General features: G+C 37.4%; 1 protein-coding gene across 3 annotated transcripts in view; it reads right to left on the bottom strand.

Annotated features, from left to right (window-relative positions):
- Positions 1–23,172, bottom strand: part of diaph2 (diaphanous-related formin 2) — a 380,814-nt gene that overhangs the window by 325,743 nt on the left and 31,899 nt on the right. For 2 of the 3 annotated variants that reach the window (XM_053630381.1, XM_053630383.1), the window contains 2 exons: positions 17,978–18,082; positions 8,224–8,244 (listed from right to left, as the gene is read on the bottom strand). In XM_053630381.1, the coding sequence (XP_053486356.1) occupies positions 8,224–8,244; positions 17,978–18,082 (126 nt within the window). The remainder of the gene's footprint in view (positions 1–8,223; positions 8,245–17,977; positions 18,083–23,172) is intronic. The other variant, XM_053630382.1, reaches the window with a different exon arrangement.

The following is a 23,172-nucleotide window of genomic DNA, read 5'->3' as shown; positions in this document are numbered from 1 at the left end:
TTTGTTGCGTATTTGTTTGTTTTAGAATCATCTATGGACCTAAATAAAGTTATTGTTACTTAAATGTTATTGAAAAAACGTGTTTTTTTTTTTTTTTTTTTTTTTTTATAAAAGTTAAAATATTAGTTTTTGCTATGGCTCTCTCCTCCTAGAGCTTTCAAACTACATGCACCAAATTCGGCAAAGACCTTCAGCCCATTCTAACTCAAGAAAGTAGAAACCAAGCAGAATGAAGATGCATTTTGATGCATTCACCATCAAAATATAAATCTGTAAGATCTTCTATATGTATTTAGCCCTACACCCACTTAAAGGGTTCCTCTAAGGGCTCAAGTACCAAGACAGAAAAGCGTTTGCTTCATCATCAGGAGATCACGAGTTTGAAACCCAACAAAGCCACAGCCATCCGTGGATGGGAGTCAAGACAGTGAGAAATGATATACTCTCTCTGCCCTTTCAATCATAGCAACACTAGCCAATAATGCAAACAGCCTGTGGCAGGTGGTGCTTTCCTCAGTGTGTGTTACACTGTCCTATGATGATGCAGTTCGAAAAGATGCAGAGGTTGGATTCATGTGTCTTGGATCAAGCACTTGCTTGCCTGACCATCCATGGCTGAAGAGGGAAGAGTTAGCTAGTGAGTGAAAATTGGTAATACCAAATTGGGGAGAAAATCCAAAACAAAAACATATTACAAAAAGAATAACTTATTTCATTTAGATACTTAGATACCTGCAAGTTAATTTTCAGAAATGCAAATATAAAAATTATCATCTGTTTATCATCTTCCATGCAATGATTTTCCTACATGTAGTGGCTCACTGGGTCTTCTACTCTGGGAAACTAATGCATATTTTCAAATGGAAATGAAAGTGGCTATTCTAGTGCATCAATCCGTGTTAAAGTTTGGAAGATGCATAAAACAAAATATCAGCAATTTTAAAATCAATGAGAAAATCTTGCACCTTCTCTTCTGACAGGATACCTAAAGCCATGCCAAAGCCTCTCACGGACCTTGGATTAATATAATAATACTAAGTGTAATAATACAGATGTTGTCTTATTTACCCTAAGACTATCTCTTCCTATTCTTTTGGTCAACTAAGAATTGAGTGGTTTGCCACCAAAGGTGCCATGTTTTAAGTTGTTTAACACATCTAGATGTAAATTTTAGGAAATGAAATCTGAAATTCTGATCCATCATCTCATATTCATCTTTTGATGTGTGTGTTACATACACACACACACGTGTGTGTGTGTGTATATATATATATATATATATATATATATACACACACACACACACACACATATGACCTTACTGTTCCAATACATTTAGTGAGGACTGTATTTGTGCCTCCTTCAAGGTCCTGTGTAAGAACATGTGATGTGACAGTGATGGAGGCAAATATGCCTTTGGCAATCTAGCTGTATACTGTTAAACTGGCTCCATACCTGTTGTGACATTTGTAGTCAAACAGCCAAGGCAAGGGTACAAAGTAAAAAAATACAATTTTAAAAAAAGCAACAACAAAAAAAAAAGGCAACCCCCCCCCCCCCCCCCAAATGTTGTTTTGATAAAGACAGGCGGACAGATGGACAGACAGATAGATAGAAAAATTAAATATTTAATATATTTAATATAAATAAAATTAAAAATTTCAACTTTAAAATGTCTCTGACAGCTATCTTCTTTGAGATGGCCCAAACACATGCCTGTACGGCGCAATCATAATTAAGAAACTAAGGGAAAGTGTTTATCTTAGGAAAATCCATAGAACAGATCGGTACAATTAAATTCAAAAGGCAAAAACAGAAAATGGGACCGACAAAAGCTATTTTAATGCTTCTATAAGCCTTTATGACATATAAATAATTACGGGCAACAAAGAACTGCTAGAGATGGTGACCCAAATGGTATTCCATGAACCATTAATTACATTTAATAAAAGAAGTTAGAAGAACAGGAAAAAACTACACCTAATTTTCTTATTTCTTATAATACATCTCTTCATACATTCAGGCTCTGTGAATATAACAGGTGTGATGTAAGACCTTTATAGCTCTACTTCTACATTTGCTATAAATATTCTGTGTAACGCCATCACATTTACATAGGCCCAGTGTTGTTTTTTATATAAATAAATAAATAAATAAACAAACAAACAAACAAACAAACAAATAAATAAATAAGTAAAACAAACGGAGGGAAAAAAAGGAAAAGTCACAATATAAGATAATGGTATCCTGTCACACTCTTCTGCCAACACATTTATTACTTTATTTATTATACAATACAACTAACATTTATTTTTGTGTTAATAATGAACATGAACAATTCGCGCATTTAAAATGTCTCTGAGTGCTACCTTGAGTTGTCCCTGTGTTGGTAAGAAACTGTACCGTCACAGATGAGAGCATTTTTACATTTACATTTATGGCATTCGGTAGAAGCCCTCATCCAGAGCGACTCATAGAACTGCTTTAACGTTTCTATCAATAAATACATCCTGGTACTGGTTTACTAGGTCACTGACTAAGAATACTATCCGTTATAAAAAACCGTTGGTGAGGTAATAATGTATATGGTGCATTTGTCCAAAAACCCTAACAAATCAATTCATCAGCTCTGACCATGAATTATTATTTACGCTTCACCAGAGAGATGAGTAGCAACTTGTATTAGAGGGTATTTTTTCCCCCACAATATTTAACAACACTGCAGAGTTAAATATAACCCAAAGAGAGATGAACTGCATAACTCTATGGAGAATTTATAGACTCCCAAGATCATTTATGTGGAATTCATAAATGTTATAAACAGTAATTAAATAATTTCTGCTTTTTTCATTTTTTTTTTTAAGCAGTGCTGAGTTTGGTGAAAATAGTGCCAGGAGCCAGAAAATAAGATTAATTATTATAAAGACTGGTACTATAGTAGTAATATTGCTATTACTTGTTGATTATTTAACCAACTGTAGTTGGTAATTTAGATAATAGTGTTACACTGGCAAGGAATAACAAGTAGAGTGAAATATGTTAATGCATTCATAGATGCATCAATAGAGTTTTATCCTTTCTGCAAGTAGGATTGGTGGGAAACAAAGATTTTGTTTACCTGGGTAATTTTAGCAACCATTTGGCAGAGCCATGTGGAGAAAAAAAAAAAAAAAGCATATGGTTGCACCAGATTGAGGGCAAGTACCACCTAGTCATCAAGAGTTCATGAATAATTCAACAAATTCACCCCATGATATCATGAGAAAAATGAGGACAGAGAGAGGGAAAGTAGTACTACCTAGGCATAGCATTGTTTATTTTCAGCAGCAAGGTTTACAACCAGCAGTACCCAGCAGTTCAGAGGATATTGTTTAAAGTGTACAGTAATAAAGCAACCCATCAATACAGGATTAAGGCCATAAAAAGCATGGGTAATCCAAGAGCTCTCGCCATGTTAATGCCCTGGCAAATCTAAAGACCTTATGCAAAATGGCCCTATCAGCTTTATACGTAGGCAAACAAAAATCTCTCTGAGGTGCATCTGAATGCTGCAGAGGTATTTCATAGGTATTTTCATGTTTTAAGATTCCAAATTTGGATTTAAACCATGCACATTGCTGTGCTGGGCTGAGAGTAAATCATTAGGTTGGTTGCCATGGCAACAATATAGTCTTTCCTTCTCCTCACACATATTTTAATTTATTATTTATATATTTTTATTTTTAGCTTAATTTAACAATATCTCCTGCCATCTGGTGGCCATCTTAGACAGTACAACAGAAATAACCACCACTGGACCACATTAAACATGGGATTTTATATTGTATAAGGCACAACATTCAAAATCTGCTAAAAGGTCTGTGACTGTGCATGAAATGACAGAGGACAAGTCATAGCTTGAGACTTAAACATTTTACAGGATCCACTTTATCTGGCCTCTCAAGAAACATGTGAGGAAATAATGCATGTGCGACCCAGCCTTGATAAAACCACCAATTTATAGGTTCGGCCATTTAAGGAAATAGTTATTCTTATGAGCACATTATGGTGAGCACGTAATAATTTTATTTTGTTGACAGTGGAGTCGCTGGCCGCTTTTTGTCCCAGGGCACCCTCATGTCTGTGTTACCTTCTGGCGCTCCATTTTAGTTACGTTGTCTTAGTCTCTGTTGCACTCTGCACGTAATGTACACTGTCCTTAACCATTACATGACAATTAGCATACCTAGTAATCTCTCTCTCACAAGCTACACATGCTACTCCTGAGATACCAGTGATCCTGACCCCTCCTGTTCTCCAGACCTGCCTAATCCATCCTGATGCCCACTTGGAAATCACTCACGTCTGCTGTGGATATTCCCACATGGAGAGAACCATGAAGATAGCTTTGGACTGCAACTGTTATGAACAGTTTTGTTATGAGGACTACAATTGCTATGATAGTCTCCATCAGTGAACAACAAAACAAGACTTCATGTGAAAACTATAATGAAATTCCTGGTCACACAATTGCACTTTTTGACCATGTAGTGCACAGTTATAGAATGGAATTATTTATCATTGTAATCTATTGGCACCCAGATGAGGATGGGTTCCTTCTTAATAAGTCTGGTTCCATTCAAGGTTTTTTTTTTCTCATATTGTCTCAGGGAGTTTTTCCTTGCTACAGTCACCTCTGGCTTGTTCATTACGGATAAATATATCAATTAAAATTTTATATCCTGAATTTATATATTTCTGTAAATCTGCTTTGTGACAATATCCATTGTTAAAAGCGCTATACAAATCAAATTGGTTTGAAACTGAATTGAATTGTTTTCTTATTTTAATGGGCCATTAACACTTTGATATCTCTGGGTTAAGTGTTAAGTGATGTGTGCAATAGACCTTCTCATTTATAGCCACCTTCAAGCCGTAATGTTTTATGATTACAACATCAAGGAAGTCAAGGCACAGAAAACTGAGATGCTGCCCAGCCAGATGGGCATCAGTATAGGCAACTCCTCAGTAAGAATGTGACCTAGCTAAGTAGCTTTACCTAGCTATATATAGCTAGCTTGATGTAGATTTTAAGCGAGCTACATAGGTTTGTTAAAGCAATAGAAACGATATATTTCGGGTACCTAGCAAGCTAATTCTTAATTAGCACGCCAACTTCACTGTTAGCTACTGAGCTGAGATGAAATGGGCATTGCAAAGACAGAGCTCCTCAGACCAGTTATCCTTCCTAACTGCCTGTAAGCACAAGCGTGTTCTGTTGGCTTAGAAAAGTGCCCAATTCAATAGTGTGGGATAAACAATGTGTTTATGGACACATAAATGTTTAAGGGCCTTTAAGACAAAATGTCTTCAGTTTAGATCAAGAACAAAAAAAAATGGCTTTGTCGTGCCAATATTTTCAGAGGGGACTATATATGTAGAAGCAGAAAAATGCTAGATTAATTCTCTTTGTTGTTCTATTAAGACTGTAAATATTGCTATTTTCTAATTCTGGTCTGTGTACATCAGATCAACAACTAAAACGTCTAATATCAACATCTAAGCCTGATCACCAAGAATGGAGAGGCAGTCCCAGTGGTGCCAGGCCATCGACCTGTTCATAAACATCAACAAGACTAAGGAACTTGTTGCGGAGTTCAGAAGGAAGCCACGGACGACATACACAGATCTCACAATCAATGGGACACCGAGGGAGAGAGTAAGCAGCTTCAGGTACCACGATGTACATCAGCAAGGAGCCTTCATGGACTCTGCAAACTTCGACTATAATATTGAATTTGAGACAGCGTCTTTACCATCTACATCAGCTGAGGAAGTTAAACATCTACTCAGCTATCCAGAAGTCCTTCTACACTGCCACTACAGAGAACATCTTCACTGGGAACATCACCTGGTATGGGAACTGCAGTGCTAAGGACTGCAAAGCCCTGCAGAGTGTGATGAGGTCTGCTGAATAGATCACCAGGTCAGTCTTTGCTTCAATGAGAAACTATTTTGAAATCATATACAACTGACATGCAATTTGCTGCTTTGAGACAACGCCCATTGTTAAAAGCGCTATACAAATAAAATTTAAGTGAATTGAACATGCAAATTACACATTCATTTTAAAAATTATTCTTTGAGAATTACATACCGTATACTGATATTCACAGAGCACTATACTATATGATACATTTTTAAAGGACCAAATAGACTAAGGTTGAGCTACAGATGTAAATGAGCACCAATGCATAATGCTTAATTGAATGAACAGCCCATGCAAGAGCATGCTCACGAGCCCATTTAGTCCCATAGATTTGTTATTGTGTTTAAATATCAAATATGGCAATTGCAACAAGGTGCAGGAATTTCACTGCCCCAAGGACGAAAGGAAATATGCCTCATGTACACTGTCAAAAATCCACTTGAACATCTCGAATTGCAGGATAAATTATTAAGTTAGCATGGACCTGACAGGCCAGACACCACAATAATACAACAAACTAAGGACATAGGGAAAACTACTTTTTATCGCAGGCTGATGACATCATGGCTATTTCAACACACTTGAAGCTTGTTGTCTTTTTTTGTTGTATTTCATTACATTTTTTCCTTACAGCTAATACTGTTCAGGAGAGTTTTTTGCTATTGCTAGAGCACAACTGCAGGACAAGATTGTTACCAGCAGGTTTCCACACGTATCACATATACGATTGAATTTCCAACAGAGCTGTTAACACAGTTTACGAGATTTTCATGGACTGCTTCAATTCCATTCAGACCTGACAAGATTTTGATTCAATCACAATAATGGAAGTTAAAGGATTTTGCCATACAACAAATTTTTCCTTAATTTGTTCCATGAGATAAGGCCCCATGTAGACAGACATCCTCTATGCACAGCTCCAAAAGAGAGATACTTATGTTATACAGTACAAGGTCTTAAAATCACGACTGGCTTTCCCAATGGCTTTTTAAAAGTTGGTGACTCTCTCTCTTGCTATTAAGATGTGTGACACCATAATTACTAATGCAAATGATTGACTTTACAGTTTGTCTTTAGTGGATTTCTGGCTGACATCACATTATTTGACAGTCAGCAGTTGTATGAATTCTAGAGGCCAACCGATAACCGATTAATCAAACGATAACTTTTTAAAATAGATACTAAATGAAAACATAACACTCAAAGTAAAATATTGCTGAACTTTATTACAAAAATAAACAGTACTGACTATACCATTAAAATGTATTGTACTTTTTTATGAAGTAAATATAATATATATATTAACTATTAAAAATTATTAAAGTAAATAAAACGTATAAATCCAAACACCACTGTATAAATCCAAAGTAATACTGCAAATAAATAAAAATAGAGACATCCTAAATGAATCAATAAAGATTTTAATGTTAGAAAAAAACACGTCAGTGATTTTTTATTTCGCCTCTAGAGGCCGCCCTCGTACTGTATGATGACTGCGGACCCTTCTCAGCTGCTCCCAACAACTGGGAAAAACTATAGGTGTGGATTTTTGCCCTGTAGAGGTTGTTGGTGAGGTCAGTGAGTGTTGTTTTGGGTTTTTCTTTCCAGCTCTCACAATGTCGCTCAGTACACCAGTGGTTTCTTTCTTTTTCATGACATTCCAAACTGTTGTACTGGCTATGCCCAACATTTATGCAATGCCTCGGATTGATTTTCCTTCTTTTCTCCCAGAGACAGCTCTCTGATCTGCAGTTTTCATAAATGAATCTGAAGGCTAAACCAAAAGTAGATGTTCAGAGCTATTTATTGTTTAAACAATCGATGTAACAGGACACACCAGGGTCACAGGAAACACTAGTCAATCACATGTTCCAATATTTTTGCTTGCCTACAAATAGGGTGGTCTGATACAAAATGTGCTATGTTCTATGTCATTTAACACCACTACATATAAATATCGGGAAATAAAAGCTGAAATTCTAAACTCTCTTCATATTCATATTCGGATCTCAAACCCAAATGTCTTGAGTCTACAGCAAAAACAAAAAATGAATTGGTCTTGCCATTCCAGCAGTTTTGGAGGGGACTGTACATTCAGAAATTATCATTATTCTTATTCTATAGTAACTATATTACTGCTAAAAATAAAGTGTCCTTACACTGTACAATGTCCATACTACTAAAATTTGTCTGAAGAAAAGGGGAAAGTGCAAGAGAAGGATGAACTGAAAGCAAATAAATATTTTGGTACTTACCGCCACTTTGCTCCCAGTTATCTGCATGCACCGGTCAGCAAAGGTAGTTAATGTGCAAAGGAAACAGCAAACACAAAGAGTACATCATGAGTAGGCCAGAGTATCATCTGTACTAGTCAGCTGAAGTAGTCGTGAACTATACTGAGCAACAAAATGATTCATACACTCTCTATACCCAAGGTTATGCACAAAAAAATTATGGAATCTAAGAAAGAAAAAAAATAAAGAAAGAAGACACACCCAGAAATTTAAGACAGTGTCTGAAATTGTGATGCCAAAAAATTGTTCTCAGAGCAATACCCATTTTTTACCCAAACATTTTACATTTTAGCACATAGCCTTTTGTGGGACTACATGTTTGAAGAAACCACACAATATGTTCCTCGGAAGTGCTATATCGTGTGTGCATATACATACACACATACGTGTGTGCGTGTGTGCAGTCAGGTCCATAAGTATTTGGACAATGATCATTTTCATAATTTTGCCACTACAATGGATTTGAAATGAATCAGTCAAGATGGGATTAAAGTGTAGACTGTCAACTTTAGGTCAAGGGGTTTAACAAAAAATATTGCATTAACCATTTAGGAATTACAGCTTTTTTTTCTTTCTTTCTTTCTTTCTTTTTTTTTTTTTTTTTTTTTAACCAGAGTCCCTCCATTTTCACAGGTTCAAAAATAATTGGACAATCATGAATATTAGGATTATTTTATTTTTTTTATTTGGATGCAAGTCCTTTGTGGTGAATGCCTGCTTAAATTCTGGAAACCATGGACATCACCATATGCTGAGTTTCCTCCCTTGAGCTGCTTTGCCAGGCCTTTACTGCAGCTTCCTTCAGGTGATGCTTGTTTGTTTGTATTTCTGCCATAAGTTTTGTGTTCTGCTACTTCTATCAGAAATCACATCATAAATAAACACCAGTGACCTAAAGTTTCTGCTATCTCTCTGAAAGGTCTGTTTTGTTTTTTTCAGCCTAATGATGGTCTCCTTCGCTTGCATCAACACCTCGATGAACTGCATATTGAGAGTTCCCATGAACAGCTACCAAATGCAAATTCAATGCTTTGAATCAAATCCAGACCTTTTATCTCCTTAATCTGTTATGAAATAAGGAGGAAACAGGCCAAATCTGGCCATGAAACTGCTTATCAGTCAATTGTAAAAATATTTTTAAGCCTGTGACAATGGAGAGTTTCTTAAAAAAAAAAAAAAGGCTGCAATTCATAAAGGTTTAATGCAATATTTTTGTTAAACCACTTGAATTAAAGCTGAAAGTCTCCATTGTGCTTTTTTCATATCCACTGTGGTAGTGTACAGTGGCAAAATTCTGAAAATTGTGTCACTGTCCAAATACTTATGGACCTGTTTATATATACATACAGTGCCCTCCACTAATATGGCACCCTTGGTAAATATGAGCAAAGAAGGCTGTGAAAAATTTAATGTTTAACCTTCTGATTAAAAAAAATCATAAAAATACTCTGCTCTCATGGATATCAAACAATCGCAGACATATGTTTATACACACACACACACACACACACACACACACACACACACACACACACACAGTGAGGGGAAAAAGTATTTGATCCCCTGCTGATTTTGTACGTTTGCCCACTGACAAAGAAATGATCAGTCTATAATTTTAATGGTAGATTTATTTGAACAGTGAGAGACAGAATAACAACAAAAGAAATCCAGAAAAACGCATGTTAAAAATGTTATAAATTGATTTGCATTTTAATGAGGGAAATATGTATTTGACCCCTCTGCAAAACATGACTTAGTACTTGGTGGCAAAACCCTTGTTGGCAATCACAGAGGTCATACGTTTCTTGTAGTTGGCCACCAGGTTTGCACACATCTCAGGAGGGATTTTGTCCCACTCCTCTTTGCAGATCTTCTCCAAGTCATTAAGGTTTCGAGGCTGACGTTTGGCAACTCAAACCTTCAGCTGCCTCCACAGATTTTCTATGGGATTAAGGTCTGGAGACTGGCTAGGCCACTCCAGGACCTTAATGTGCTTCTTCTTGAGCCACTCCTTTGTTGCCTTGGCCGTGTGTTTTGGGTCATTGTCATGCTAGAATACCCATCCACGACCCATTTTCAATGCCCTGGCCGAGGGAAGGAGGTTCTCACCCAAGATTTGACGGTATATGGCCCCGTCCATCGTCCCTTTGATGCGGTGAAGTTGTCCTGTCCCATTAGCAGAAAAACACCCCCAAAGCATAATGTTTCCACCTCCATGTTTGACGGTGGGGATGGTGTTCTTGGGATCATAGGCAGCATTCCTCCTCCTCCAAACACTTCGAGTTGAGTTGATGCCAAAGAGCTCCATTTTGGTCTCATCTGACCACAACACTTTCACCCAGTTGTCCTCTGAATCATACAGATGTTCATTGGCAAACTTCAGACGGGCATGTATATTTGCTTTCTTGAGCAGGGGGACCTTGCGGGCGCTGCAGGATTTCAGTCCTTCACGGCGTAGTGTGTTACCAATTGTTTTCTTGGTGACTATGGTCCCAGCTGCCTTGAGATCATTGACAACATCCTCCCGTGTAGTTCTGGGCTGATTCCTCACTGTTCTCATGATCATTGCAACTCCACGAGGTGAGATCTTGCATGGAGCCCCAGGCCGAGGGAGATTGACAGTTCTTTTGTGTTTCTTCCATTTGCGAATAATCGCACCAACTGTTGTCACCTTCTCACCAAGCTGCTTGGCAATGGTCTTGTAGCCCATTCCAGACTTGTGTAGGTCTACAATCTTATCCCTGACATCCTTGGAGAGCTGTTTGGTCTTGGCCATGGTGGAGAGTTTGGAATCTGATTGATTGATTGCTTCTGTGGACAGGTGTCTTTTATACAGGTAACAAGCTGAGATTAGGAGATTGGAGAATACATGGCAATGTATCTGAGACCATTCCTCCATACAGAATCTCACCAGATCCTTCAAATTTCGAGGTCCACGCTGGTGGACTCTCCTCTTCAGTTCACCACACAGGTTTTCTACTGGTCTCAAGTCAGGGGATTGGGATGGCCATGGCAGGACCTTGATTTTGTATTTTTGTATTCTATACTATATATACACACACACACACACACACACACACACACACACACACACACACACACACACACAGTGCAAAAGTTTTGTGCAAAAGTTTTGCACACTGTGCAAAAGTTTTGTTTTAGGCACCCTATTTTGTTATAGATTTTTTATTTGATGACTTCTACATTATCAAGTCAGTTCAAAAAACTTTAGATTCCCAAACATTAGTTTTCTGGCATAAAATTAAATGTTACAGAAAAATGTTTGTATGACATCAAAGAAAGCAGCATATTACATAAGCAACCACTTTTCAGACAACACCACAATAAAGGCTGTTGGGTTTTGCTTCAAAAATAAGAAGCGAGCACAAACGTCAAAGTCTCCAGAAGAACTGTGGCTGGTTCTGCAAGATGCTCAATAAAACTTACCGGCTAATTTCCTTATAAAACTGCACAAATTGAACTGGAGACCACTATTTTCATTCTTAGTCACACCAAATATTGACTTTGTTTCATTTACTACTGTTTACAGCACTTTCTAGTATTTTTTTAAAATGTAGAAACGTTAAATTGTATTATTTTGAAGCCATCTTTGCTCTACAGCATTTCTTTGCATGTGCCTAAAACTTTTGCACAGTACTGTGTGTGTATATTATATACACACACAGGGGGGGAAATAAGTACTGGACGCATCAACATTTTTTTCAGTAAAAATATTTCCAATGAGGCTATTCACATGAAATTTTCACCAGACATCGGTATTGACTCAAGAAATCTGGAAATATAAAGAATTCACAACAATAAAGTCCATAAATGAAGTTATGCGTAATAAAGTGGAATGACACGGGGAAAAAAGTATTGAACACGCTAACTGAAATGTATTTAATACTTAGTGGAGAAGGCTTTGTTTGTAATGACAGCGTCAAGATGCTTCCTGAATGAAGAAATTAATGGGCCGCAGTATTCAGGTGTGATTTTGGCCCGTTCTAAATATATCGTCTTTAAATCTTGTTCAATTGGATTCGAGTCAGGTGATTGACTGGGCCATTCTAACACCTTGATTTTTTGCTCTGAAACCAACTGAGAGTTTCCTTTGCTGTATGATTTGGATGGTGGAAGGTCCACCCACGTCTCATCTTCATCATCCTGGTGGACGGCAGCAGTTTCTTCTCAAGAATCTCCCGGTAAAGGGCTCCATTCATCGTTCCTTCAATTACTTGAAGTCTGCCAGTATCATGCGAGGAAAAACAGCCCCACACCATGATGCTTCCACCTCCAAACTTCACTGATGGTATAGTGTTTTTAGAGTGATTTGCATTGCCGTTTCTTCTCCAAACATGGTGTGTAGTAGGACAGCCAAAACGTTCAATTTTGCTTTCGTCTGTCCAGACTACACTCTCCTTTCTCTCTCATTTCATAGGCTTGTCCAAATGAGTTGTAGCAAACTTTAAACGAGCTTCAACATGCCTTTTCTTTTCTAATGGAGTCTTGTGGGGTGAGCGTGGCCGGTTGATGACGGAGTGATGTTGCTTCCACTTGCGGATAATGGCCCCAATGGTGCTTACTGGAAGATTCAGAAGTTTTGAAATACATCTGTATCTAACTCCATCAATATGTTTCACAACAATAAGGTTGCAACGGTCTTGGGAGAGCTCTTTGCTTTTACCCATCATGAGACGTTTCTTGTGTGACACCTTGGTAATGAAAGCCTTTTTATAGACCATCAATTTACTAACCCAGCTGATATTAATTTTCACAGATAGGGGGTATAATTACTTACGGATTTCAGCTGGTTCCTTGCCTTAGAGAACAGCTTTCAATATTTTTTTCCTGTCATTCCACTTTTCTTTATATTTCCAGATTTCTTGAGTTAATACTGATGTCTGGTGAAAATTTCATGTGAATAACCTCATTAGAAATATACTTACTGAAAAAAATGTTGACACGTCCAATACTTATTTCCCCCACTGTGTGTGTACGTGTGTGTGTATGTGTGTATAATGTGTATGTGTGTGTATATATATATATATATATATATATATATATATATATATATATAAATATATATAAATATATATATATATATCTATATATATATATATATATATATATATATATATATACACACACACACACACACATATATACATATATGTTATGTGTGTTATACACACACACTTGATCTGAAGGTGCATGATTCAATGTTAGAAATCGGTGTTGTAGACAAAAATATAATTGTGCAAACATTCATTTCTTTCATTAGAAAACTAATATTTTATTTACACATATATATATATATATACACACACACACACACACACACACACACACACACATACATACATACATACATACATACACACACACGCATTTAGTGTCAGTGTCATAGTATTTTAGCATCTTCAAAGTAGACCCCCTTTTTGCCTAGAATATCCAGAAATGTATTCTTGGCATTTTCTCAACCGATTTCTTGAGAAATTTCCCTGAGATGTTTTTTAAACAGTATTCAACGAGTTCCCACCTACACTGGACAATTATTGGCTGCTTTTTGGAATATTTCACTCCGAGTCATCCATTAAAAAAAATAAAATGTTAGTTTTCTAATGAAAGAAATAAATATATTGGCACAATTATATTTTTGTCTACAACACCGATTTCAAACATTTAAATCATACACCAGATCAAAAGATTTTTAAGATCATGAGAAACATTTCAGTTTCCAAACTTTTGACAGGTAGTGTGTATATATATAGAGGCCTTGCCAATTCATTTGTTTTTGCTGTTGACTGAAGACATTTGGGTTTGGGATCAAAAGATGAATACGAGAAGAGAGTTTAGAGCCAGTCACGTGTTCCAATATTTTTGCTCGCCTACAAACTGGGTGGTCTGATATAAAACGTGTTGTTCTATGTCATTTAACACATCTACATCTAAATACCAGAAAACAAAAGCTGAAATTCTAAACTCTTCTCATATTCATATTTTGATCTCAAACCCAAATATCTTCAGTGTACCACAAAAACAACAGTTTTGGAAGGGACTGTATAACGCAGTAGTGGGTTTAGAAAGCTACTAGTCTTGACAGCTGTGTTTGCATTCCAGGCATTTCTATACATATACAGGGTATGGAATTTTACCATTGTTCGCCAACATATAGCTATGAAATCGTTTATTATCAAAGTCTAAATGGAAAAATGGATTAAAGTACAGGAATGTGAACACCTTATGTTGGGGCCTTTGGAAGTACTGGAAGACATCTTAAACTTGCCTGGTGGTGCACCAGAAAGGCTGACTCATGCAATGCATGTGAATTAGCCACTTAACAACTTACTTACTGTTCCACAACATTTTGCTTATAGTTGCAACACAAAAGGATAATGCAGTGGGCTGTAAATAATTAACAAAAGTAGTAAACTGGAACACTCACACTGCTCTGCCTGTGCAATAATTAAACCCCCAAAAGACAAGTGTTTTAGGCAATTTTTCTAACATGGCGGTGTTCTGTCACATAATCCTGGCCTCTATAACATTCACTAAATTATACTTGTAGTGTCAACACCAGCAAGATAACCTCTTTCATCACCAAACGACCTCTTGAATTGACAGAAAGATGACCCACAACATCCAGAGATGGCCATCATGCTAGAGTTACTGCATACCAATCTAATCGGTACAACCAAAAAAAAGCTAGAATGCAATGAAAATGACTACCACCACCATGAGAAAATTCCCAAGGTGAAAAAAGATCTGTGCACAGGGCAAAATTTGGTAAAACATTATTTGGATAACCCAGGTTAGATCCTCTGCAATCAGAAAAACATTGGTGGCAGGGGTTCCTGAACTTTTGGGGGGCAAATGATGCTAAATGGACATTATGAAGTTTCTGTGACCCCAAGCTTTGATCACCCTACACTATTTAAATTCCAGAGCTATAAAAATCACGTTACAATTTGAACATTTTATTATGTTAGTAACATACAGCAATCAGCCTCAACATTAAAACTGCTGACAGGTCAAGGGAAAAACATTGAATATCTCGTTATAATGTCAAGGGATGTGATATATTAGGCAGCAAGTGAACAGTCAGTTCTCCAAGTTGATGTGTAGGAAGCAGGAAAAATGGGCAAGTGTAAGCAGTTACTTTGACAAGGGCCAAATTGAGATGGCTAGACGATTGGGTCAGAGCATCTCCAAAAGGGCAGGTTTTGTGGAGTGTTCCCGGTATGCAGTGGTTAGTACCTACCAAAAGTGGTCCAAGGAAGGACAAACAGTGAATCAGTGAGTCATGGACACCTAAAACTCACTGTTGTGCATGGGGAACAAAGGATACCCCGTCTGGTCTGAGGCGGTGTGATGTTCCTGGTCATTGTGATGTTCTGCTGGGAAGCCCTGGGCCTGGTATTCATGTGGACGTTACTTTGACAGGTACCACCTACCTAAACACTGTTGAAGATCAAGTACACCCCTTCATGGCAACAGTATTCCTTCATGGCAGTGACCTCTTTCAGCAGGATAATGTGCCCTGGTACACTGCAAAAATTGTTCAGGAATGGTTTGCGGAAAATAACTTCAAAAGGTGTTGACTTGGTCTCCAAATTCCCCAAATCTCAAAGCAATCAAGTATCTGTGGGATGTGCAGGACAAACAAGTCCAATCCATGGGGGCCCCACCTTGCAACTTACAGGACCTAAAGGATCTGCTGCTAACGTCTTGGTGCCAGAAACCACAGCACACCTTCAGAGGTCTTAGAGTCCATGCCTCGATGGGTGAGAGCTGTTTAGGCAGCACAAAGGGGACCTACACAATATTAGGCAGGTGGTTTTAATGTTATGGCTGATTGGTGTACATGTCTGTAATAAGTGATTAAAAACAGTAATTAATCAGTTGAATTGTTAGCGATTTTATTTTATGCTTAACAATTTTATGTACAGTGACATTAAACACACTGACAATCTCGGTCTCATAAAAAATGAAGGGAAAAAAAAAAACTTTCAGCCATGGTTGTGTTTATTATCATGGACTGCATCTCAAATAAAGAATTCTGACCTTACATTCAAAAGTATTTTATTACTCATCTAGACAATCCCGAAGACTGGTATTCAAAATAGACCTTTCAGTAGGTTTAAAGGCAAAATGGGAGTATTTTAAAATTCAAACACTAACTGTAATAGGAAAACTAATTCGTTTTAGTTAATATTGTTCTAAAACGGTACACAAGTATGTGATTTGAGACAGTTAGCAATGCTAGTTTGCTTAGTAAAGGTAACCAGACAGGGGTTAAATTCCTTCACTAGTTCAGCTTGTCAAGATTGCAAAAAAGACCAACAACATTCATTATTAAAGCACAAACTATTATATAACATATATTCTAAATATTAGCACAAAATTCATCTTCGATATGTCTGGTGTTACTTGGTAAATTAAATAAATGAATATATTAAAAGAAGAGATTATGAGTTTCTAGTTTTTGGTAGCTCTGATTTATGTCAACAATCTTGACTATCATGAACAACTATCAACTAATTCAAAAAACAGGTCAACAATTTATGGTTAATAATGCTTAACAGATAAATCAATACACAGTCTGTAAACTGTAGACTATCCTGCTTTTCTTTTACTTTATTTAAATATTCCAGTTAAAGTTGTGTAATAGATAATACTGACTATCAAATTATCCCTTGTGATTTCTCTTTATTTGGACTGTCCAGTTATTAGTACATATCTAGCAGATACAGTTCTATAACATTTTCAAATCCAGTCAATGTGTACTTAACTAAAATCATGTATTGCATTATTGAAAGATGGATGATAATGTGAAATGTTGAGAATTGGTTGAGAGGCTGGTTCATGACAGCCTATAGATGGTTGGTACCATGTCTACAGTAGATTCAAATAAAGTTTCTATTTTATCTCCTGTAGAAACAAGGATAAGATCTCAAGGATGATATTAGCATGTTGGCAATGGCTACTGATATGATACTGCCGAGTGGGGCTGCAGAGTATGAACAAAATATAATACAAAAATATCTGGCATCATAAAATGCCAGACAATAAAATAAAACAAACCAGTGTCAAAGTTAAAGGTTGCCGGCAGAATTTAGTCAGAATGCTCACAGTCCATTCAAAGGCTCCAAGGCCACTCTTTAGCCACAATTAATGTATATTTACAAAGGTACAATTAAGGGGCTTGATTTTTTCACTGTGTTGTATAATATGTGCATCAATTTCATAGTTTAATTAGGGTGGCAACAACTACTCGACATAACTGATTAAAAAATGGTAACCATACAGCACACATGGCAAGCAAAATCAATTTAGTGTTGGGTATTTCAGTTAGTAAGACAGCCTGCAGATATTTATTTTGCCTATTTTTAATTAGACTGGGCAGAATTGAACAAATCAGTGCTTGAAATGCAGTTAGGACATAGTTGCAAAAAGTGTGTGGAGCCAGTAAATAATGTAGCCACAAGGGGATAAAATGTATACATTTTAATGATAAAGTTAAACTAATAAAAACGTTAAAGTAAAATAAAGTTAAAATCAATATATATTAGTTAGAGATGTGTGGCTTTAACAGAAGAAGAAGAAATAAGGAGATCAGGTAAATCCAATTTTCTTGTACGGCCATGCTACTGCTGTGTGTTCTCTAAACAGTCTAGCTCTCTAAAACAAGGCGCAAAAAATATAACACACTTACAGATTTAGCTGTGGCAGAGATGTACTGGACAACCATCTCTCGTTTAGTGCTCAGGTCCTTTTCACGTAGAGGGGCTTTACGGTCTTCATTCAGGTTCATATCCTCCTACAGATGAATAAACACACAGACAAACACAAGTGGATTTAATAGATAGAAAAAAAATAGTAACACAAGCAAAGAAACTGGAAGTGAAAGCATCATAACCATCAGCAACTAGAATAACCTAGGAATGTGAGAGAGCGTATACAATTCATACCAAGCATTAGAGCAGGAAGCATTTCATTCCAATCAATGCTGCAACAATTATTATGAATAATCATTAAGGTTGATGATGAAAATTTATAGACATAGATTTTTTTTTTAAAATATATTTAACAACAGAAACATGTTATAATGGAACAGTGCTTAGTCCTTTAATCCTGTGTAGAATGTAATGCAAAGCTGAGATGCCTTTCATAGCAGCACATCAGTGAGGTGCACAAACATTAAAAATGAAAGAAGCCGAAAACACTTGCTTGGTGAGTGAAATATACAAAAGAGTTGACATTATAGCATCAGATCACATTCATTCATTTAAGGGACTTCATATTTTTGCAGTGTAGTATAATATATATATAGTAATTGCATAGTTTAATTAGGGCGGCAACAACTAATGGACAAAAATAGATAAAACAGGTGATCACACAGCACACATAGCAAGCAAAATTAATTTATAGTGGATACAAAATCTACACACCCCTGTTAAAAATGGCAGGTTTTTGTGATGTAAAAAAATTAAACTAAGTTAAATCATGTCAGAACTTTTTTCACCTTTATTGTGAAATTGCAACAAATAAATATCAAGGTACAAACACCCAGAAATGTTATGGGGGGAAAAAACAAAAACAAAAAAATTCCACTACCCGGCTTGCACAAGTCTGCACACCCTTTTATAATTGGGAATGTGGCAGGGTTTAGAATCAACCAATCACATTCACACACATGTTAAATACCAATTAGTATACATCTGCAATCAATTAAAGTGAATAAATATCCCCAAATAAAGTACAGCTGTTCCTATAAGATTTTCCTGGCACCTTCATGATAATATTAACTGGAAAAGCCATGGCCCGCAACAAGCTTACAAAGCAGGTATGGGATCTCATTGTTTAAAAATATCAGACAGGAAAGGGTTGCAAAAATTTCCAAGGCACTGGATATACCATGGAACACTTTAAAAACAATAATCGATAAGTGGAAAAAATATGGCACAACAGTGACACTACTAAGAACAGGATGTCCCTCTAAAATGGATGAGATGATCAGGAGAAAACTGGCCAGGGAGGCTGCCAAGAGGTCTACAGCAACATTAAAAGAATTGCAGCAATTTCTAGCAAGTACTGGTTGCTCCTTACATGTGACAACAATCTCCCAAATTCTTCATATCTCAGGGCCGTGGGACAGGGTGGCAAGATGAAAGACTTTTTTAACCAAAAAATAAATAAAACATACATGGTTACGGTGGCCACCTTTGAGCATGTCACATTATGTGTTCTAAGACCACCGATCTCAACTCTTAACCAAAGATTGCATAAGTGTCCTTCCTGAAGAGCGATTGTGTCTGTGACAGCAAAATCAGACCAAGTATCGTACAATGTACTGGCTTTAGATATCACACTAATGCTTGAACATCATGGCCAGTTAAAGTGTACTTTATACCACAGTTTTCAGCACTATTTTATTGATGTCGATCCCACAGATCTAAATGTAAATATAGCTGCAAGCAGAAATAATGGGGCCAAGCACGACAGTAATGATCTAAACAAGCATCAGAGCATGATTGACAGTTCATGATTGACACAAAATCCGTAACTTATTGTTGGCATGGACTGAAGATGATCGGAGTTGATTTTGGTGAAAATCAGACAAACGGTACGAAAAGCAAAAAAAAAAAAAAAAAAAAAAAAAAAAAAAAAAAAAAAAAACTTTTTTCCATCTTGTGAACAGTAGGTGGTGCTGCTCTGAAACTGTGCAGGTCCCCTCAAGTCATTATGGCTATGAGAAACACCAAGTTTGGTCTGAATATGCTGAAGCATTATGGCAATATAGCCTCATTGAATTCAATAAATTTCTCTTGGCATGATCTGAAGGTGATATGGTTCAAGTTTCATAAAAATCGGATGAACAGTCTAGGAGGAATTCAAAAAAGTAGGTTTTTAAGCATTTCAAAAAGGCAGACAGCAAGTTCGGCCGACCATTGCATAACTGGTAAAACTGGTCTCGGCATGACCAAAGGAATCTATTAAGACCAGTCTCATGACAATAGGCAAAAGTAATCGAAAGATATTTGCATTTTTTTAAATTCTGTTAGAATTTGACAACAGTGTGGCGCTGTCCTGAAACTTTTTAAGTACCTTCAGGGTAAAGTGCCAAAGATGCATGTATGTATGTATGCATAATGTATGTGTGCCAAATAAAGGCTTCTTCAAATGTCTGTGTGCGCTCATGCATATGGGTTCAGACTGTATCGCTTAAAGTGTATGGGAAAATGTGGTTCCTTCCATAATTATTGGCACCCTATATGGGAACTGGTGGAAAAATAGTATACCAGCTCAAACATACAGGGATTCAAAATTGTCAGCACCCTTAGAATTAATATATTGTAATGTTTGCCCTTGAGAGAATTTTAGCAGTGAGCCTCTTCTGATAATGTCTAACAAAGTTGGAGACATTTGTAGCAGGATCTTGGTCAACCTCTCCATGAAGAACATTTTAAGCGGGTTTGTGTTCTCAGATTTGTTCATGTGGACACAGGTTTCTAGCAGGGGTCAAATCTGACTAAGATTTTGAGTTTCTTTAACCATTCAGTGTTGATTTGGAAATGTGTTGTTGAAAGAAACATCATCTTGTTGAAAGCTCCATCTATGGCCCTGTCTGAACCTCCTGGCAGCGAGAACCAAGTTTTGGGCTGAAATATCCTACTACTTAGCAGATTTCATGATGTCATCAATCTTTACAAGTGTCCATCAACCAACAGCCACAAAACAGACATGAAGCATCAATGATCCACCTCCATAATTTACAGTGAGAATAACGTGCTTTTCCATCTAAGCGGGCCCTCTTGAAAATATTACATTTACAGCATTTAGCACATGGATAAAGAGCAACCTGGATAAAGGTTCCAAGAGCTCTGGGCAAACTCTTCAGTTTTATCAGATCATCAGCTCAAAACGAACTTTGAGAGCAATTTGCATTCAAGTTCGAGTGGCAGCAGCCCCTTTGCTGTGTATCTGCCTCTTTGCTTACATTCACATCGGTGTAGGAGGAAAAGGTGCTTCCACTATTCTATGTATTCTACTCGCAAATGTATAGTCACTGGTTAACAAAATGGACAAACTTAATGTTCTGATTAAGTTCCAGTGGGATCCTCAATAAAATCCAGTTATTACTTATTCTCCCACTCTTTCACTCATGACTCCAATTCCTCCCATACATTGTTAAACTCACTGACAGTTCACAAACACCCATGGACAATTTCTTCACAGGTTTCTGTCACATTTGGGCATGTTGCAATATTTCAAAGGGCACTATTACCACTTTACTGCCGCAAAGGACACAGTCCAGTCCTTGTGCAATATACTGATTATATTTATTGCACACTACAAACACTACTACATCTACTACACACACTACTACTTAGGGTAGTACTACTTCTCCTCCCCCCTTATCTTCTTATGTATATTTTTTGTATTGCAAAGCTGTAGAGTACCTGAGTCTCACAACAAGCATTTCAATGTACAACAGTCCCTGCCATTTTGTGCACACTTGACAATTGAAGTGCTCTGTAGTCTCCATCAAAAACATATACTCAGGGCAGTTCAATAGGTCAGGGACCAAGAAAATCAGCAAGATAAAACCCTGTTGGAATACGCTAGTACAACATGAAAGAAATCACACAAGACAAGGGATTTTTTTAATAAGTACACATGTTAATTCAAGTGGTTGATAAAGAGGTAGGTCTTTAGTCTTCCTTTGAAGATAGCCAGTGACTCAGATCTTTCAGGAGCCAGGGCAAGTTCTGTCCACCACCTGGATGCCAGAACAGAGAAAAAAATTGACGCATGTCTTCCTCGTACCCTAAGAGATGTTTGGTCCAGTTAAGCTGTGATAGAGGCTCAGAGGGAGCATTGTGTAGAGTGGGGTGTGACAAGGCTTTAAGGTAGGAGGACGTTAATCTGCTTTTAGCTTTGTAGGCGAGCATCAGTGTTTTATATCTGATGCGGGCAGCTACAGGAAGCCAGTGAAGGGAAAACAACAACAGGGTTAGGGTGGGAGAGACTTGGGGAGATTGAAAGCATCATGCAGCTGAATTCTGGGTAAGCTGCAGGAGCCGGATGGCATGCAGAGGCAGGCCTGCCAGGGCTGAGATGTACTCCAATCTGAAAATACCAAGGGAATGAAAAAGCACCTGAGTGGCCTCTGTAGATAGAAATGGTCAGATCCTCCTGATGATGTAAAGGAAACCTACATGAAAGTCATTTTAGCAATTTGAGTCAAGAAAGTAAGTTGGTGGCTCAGGACTCAAGGACTACCCGAAGATTGCATGCAGTGTCAGACGGTGTGATCTGAGAAATGTCCAGGGAGATCACAAGAGGTTGATGTGGAGATGCAGTCTTGCTGGCATCTCCAAGGAAATATACTGCAACTCAGACTTGATGGGAATTAGTTTCAGCTGATGAGCTGCCACCCAGGAGGATGTCTGCCAGACACGCTGAGATCAGTGCAGTGCAGAAACATGTGTGTTTGAAGGAGGAAAGGCAAGGATGAGTTAAGTGTCATCAGCACTGAGCCTTGTGAGACACCAGTGGAGAGTGTGTGGAGCAGATATGGCTCCCCTCCATGTGACCTGATATGATCTTCCCTCCAGGTAGAAAGCAATGTTGTTGGAGTTGTTGATTTTCATCAGGCTGGAAAAGTGAAAAAACCATCTCTAACTTTCAAGCACCACTGTATGCCATGAATTCAAAGACTCAAGTCAAGTAGATCATCACAACCATACACAATGAGCAGTACACAGTGAGATGAAAACGTTTCTCCTGGACCCAAGGTGCAATATGACATACACAGTACTTACAGGATGTAAATAAAGTGTAACAGGATTAAGAAGCATGTAGGGAGGGGGTGAATACACAAAGAGGCAGATCACCAAAAAAACA

This window comes from Ictalurus furcatus, chromosome 8 (genome assembly GCF_023375685.1).
Source record: "Ictalurus furcatus strain D&B chromosome 8, Billie_1.0, whole genome shotgun sequence".
NCBI lineage: Eukaryota > Metazoa > Chordata > Actinopteri > Siluriformes > Ictaluridae > Ictalurus > Ictalurus furcatus.
The sequence above is the reverse complement of the archived record's forward strand: the minus strand, read 5'-3'. Positions and strand labels throughout refer to the sequence as shown.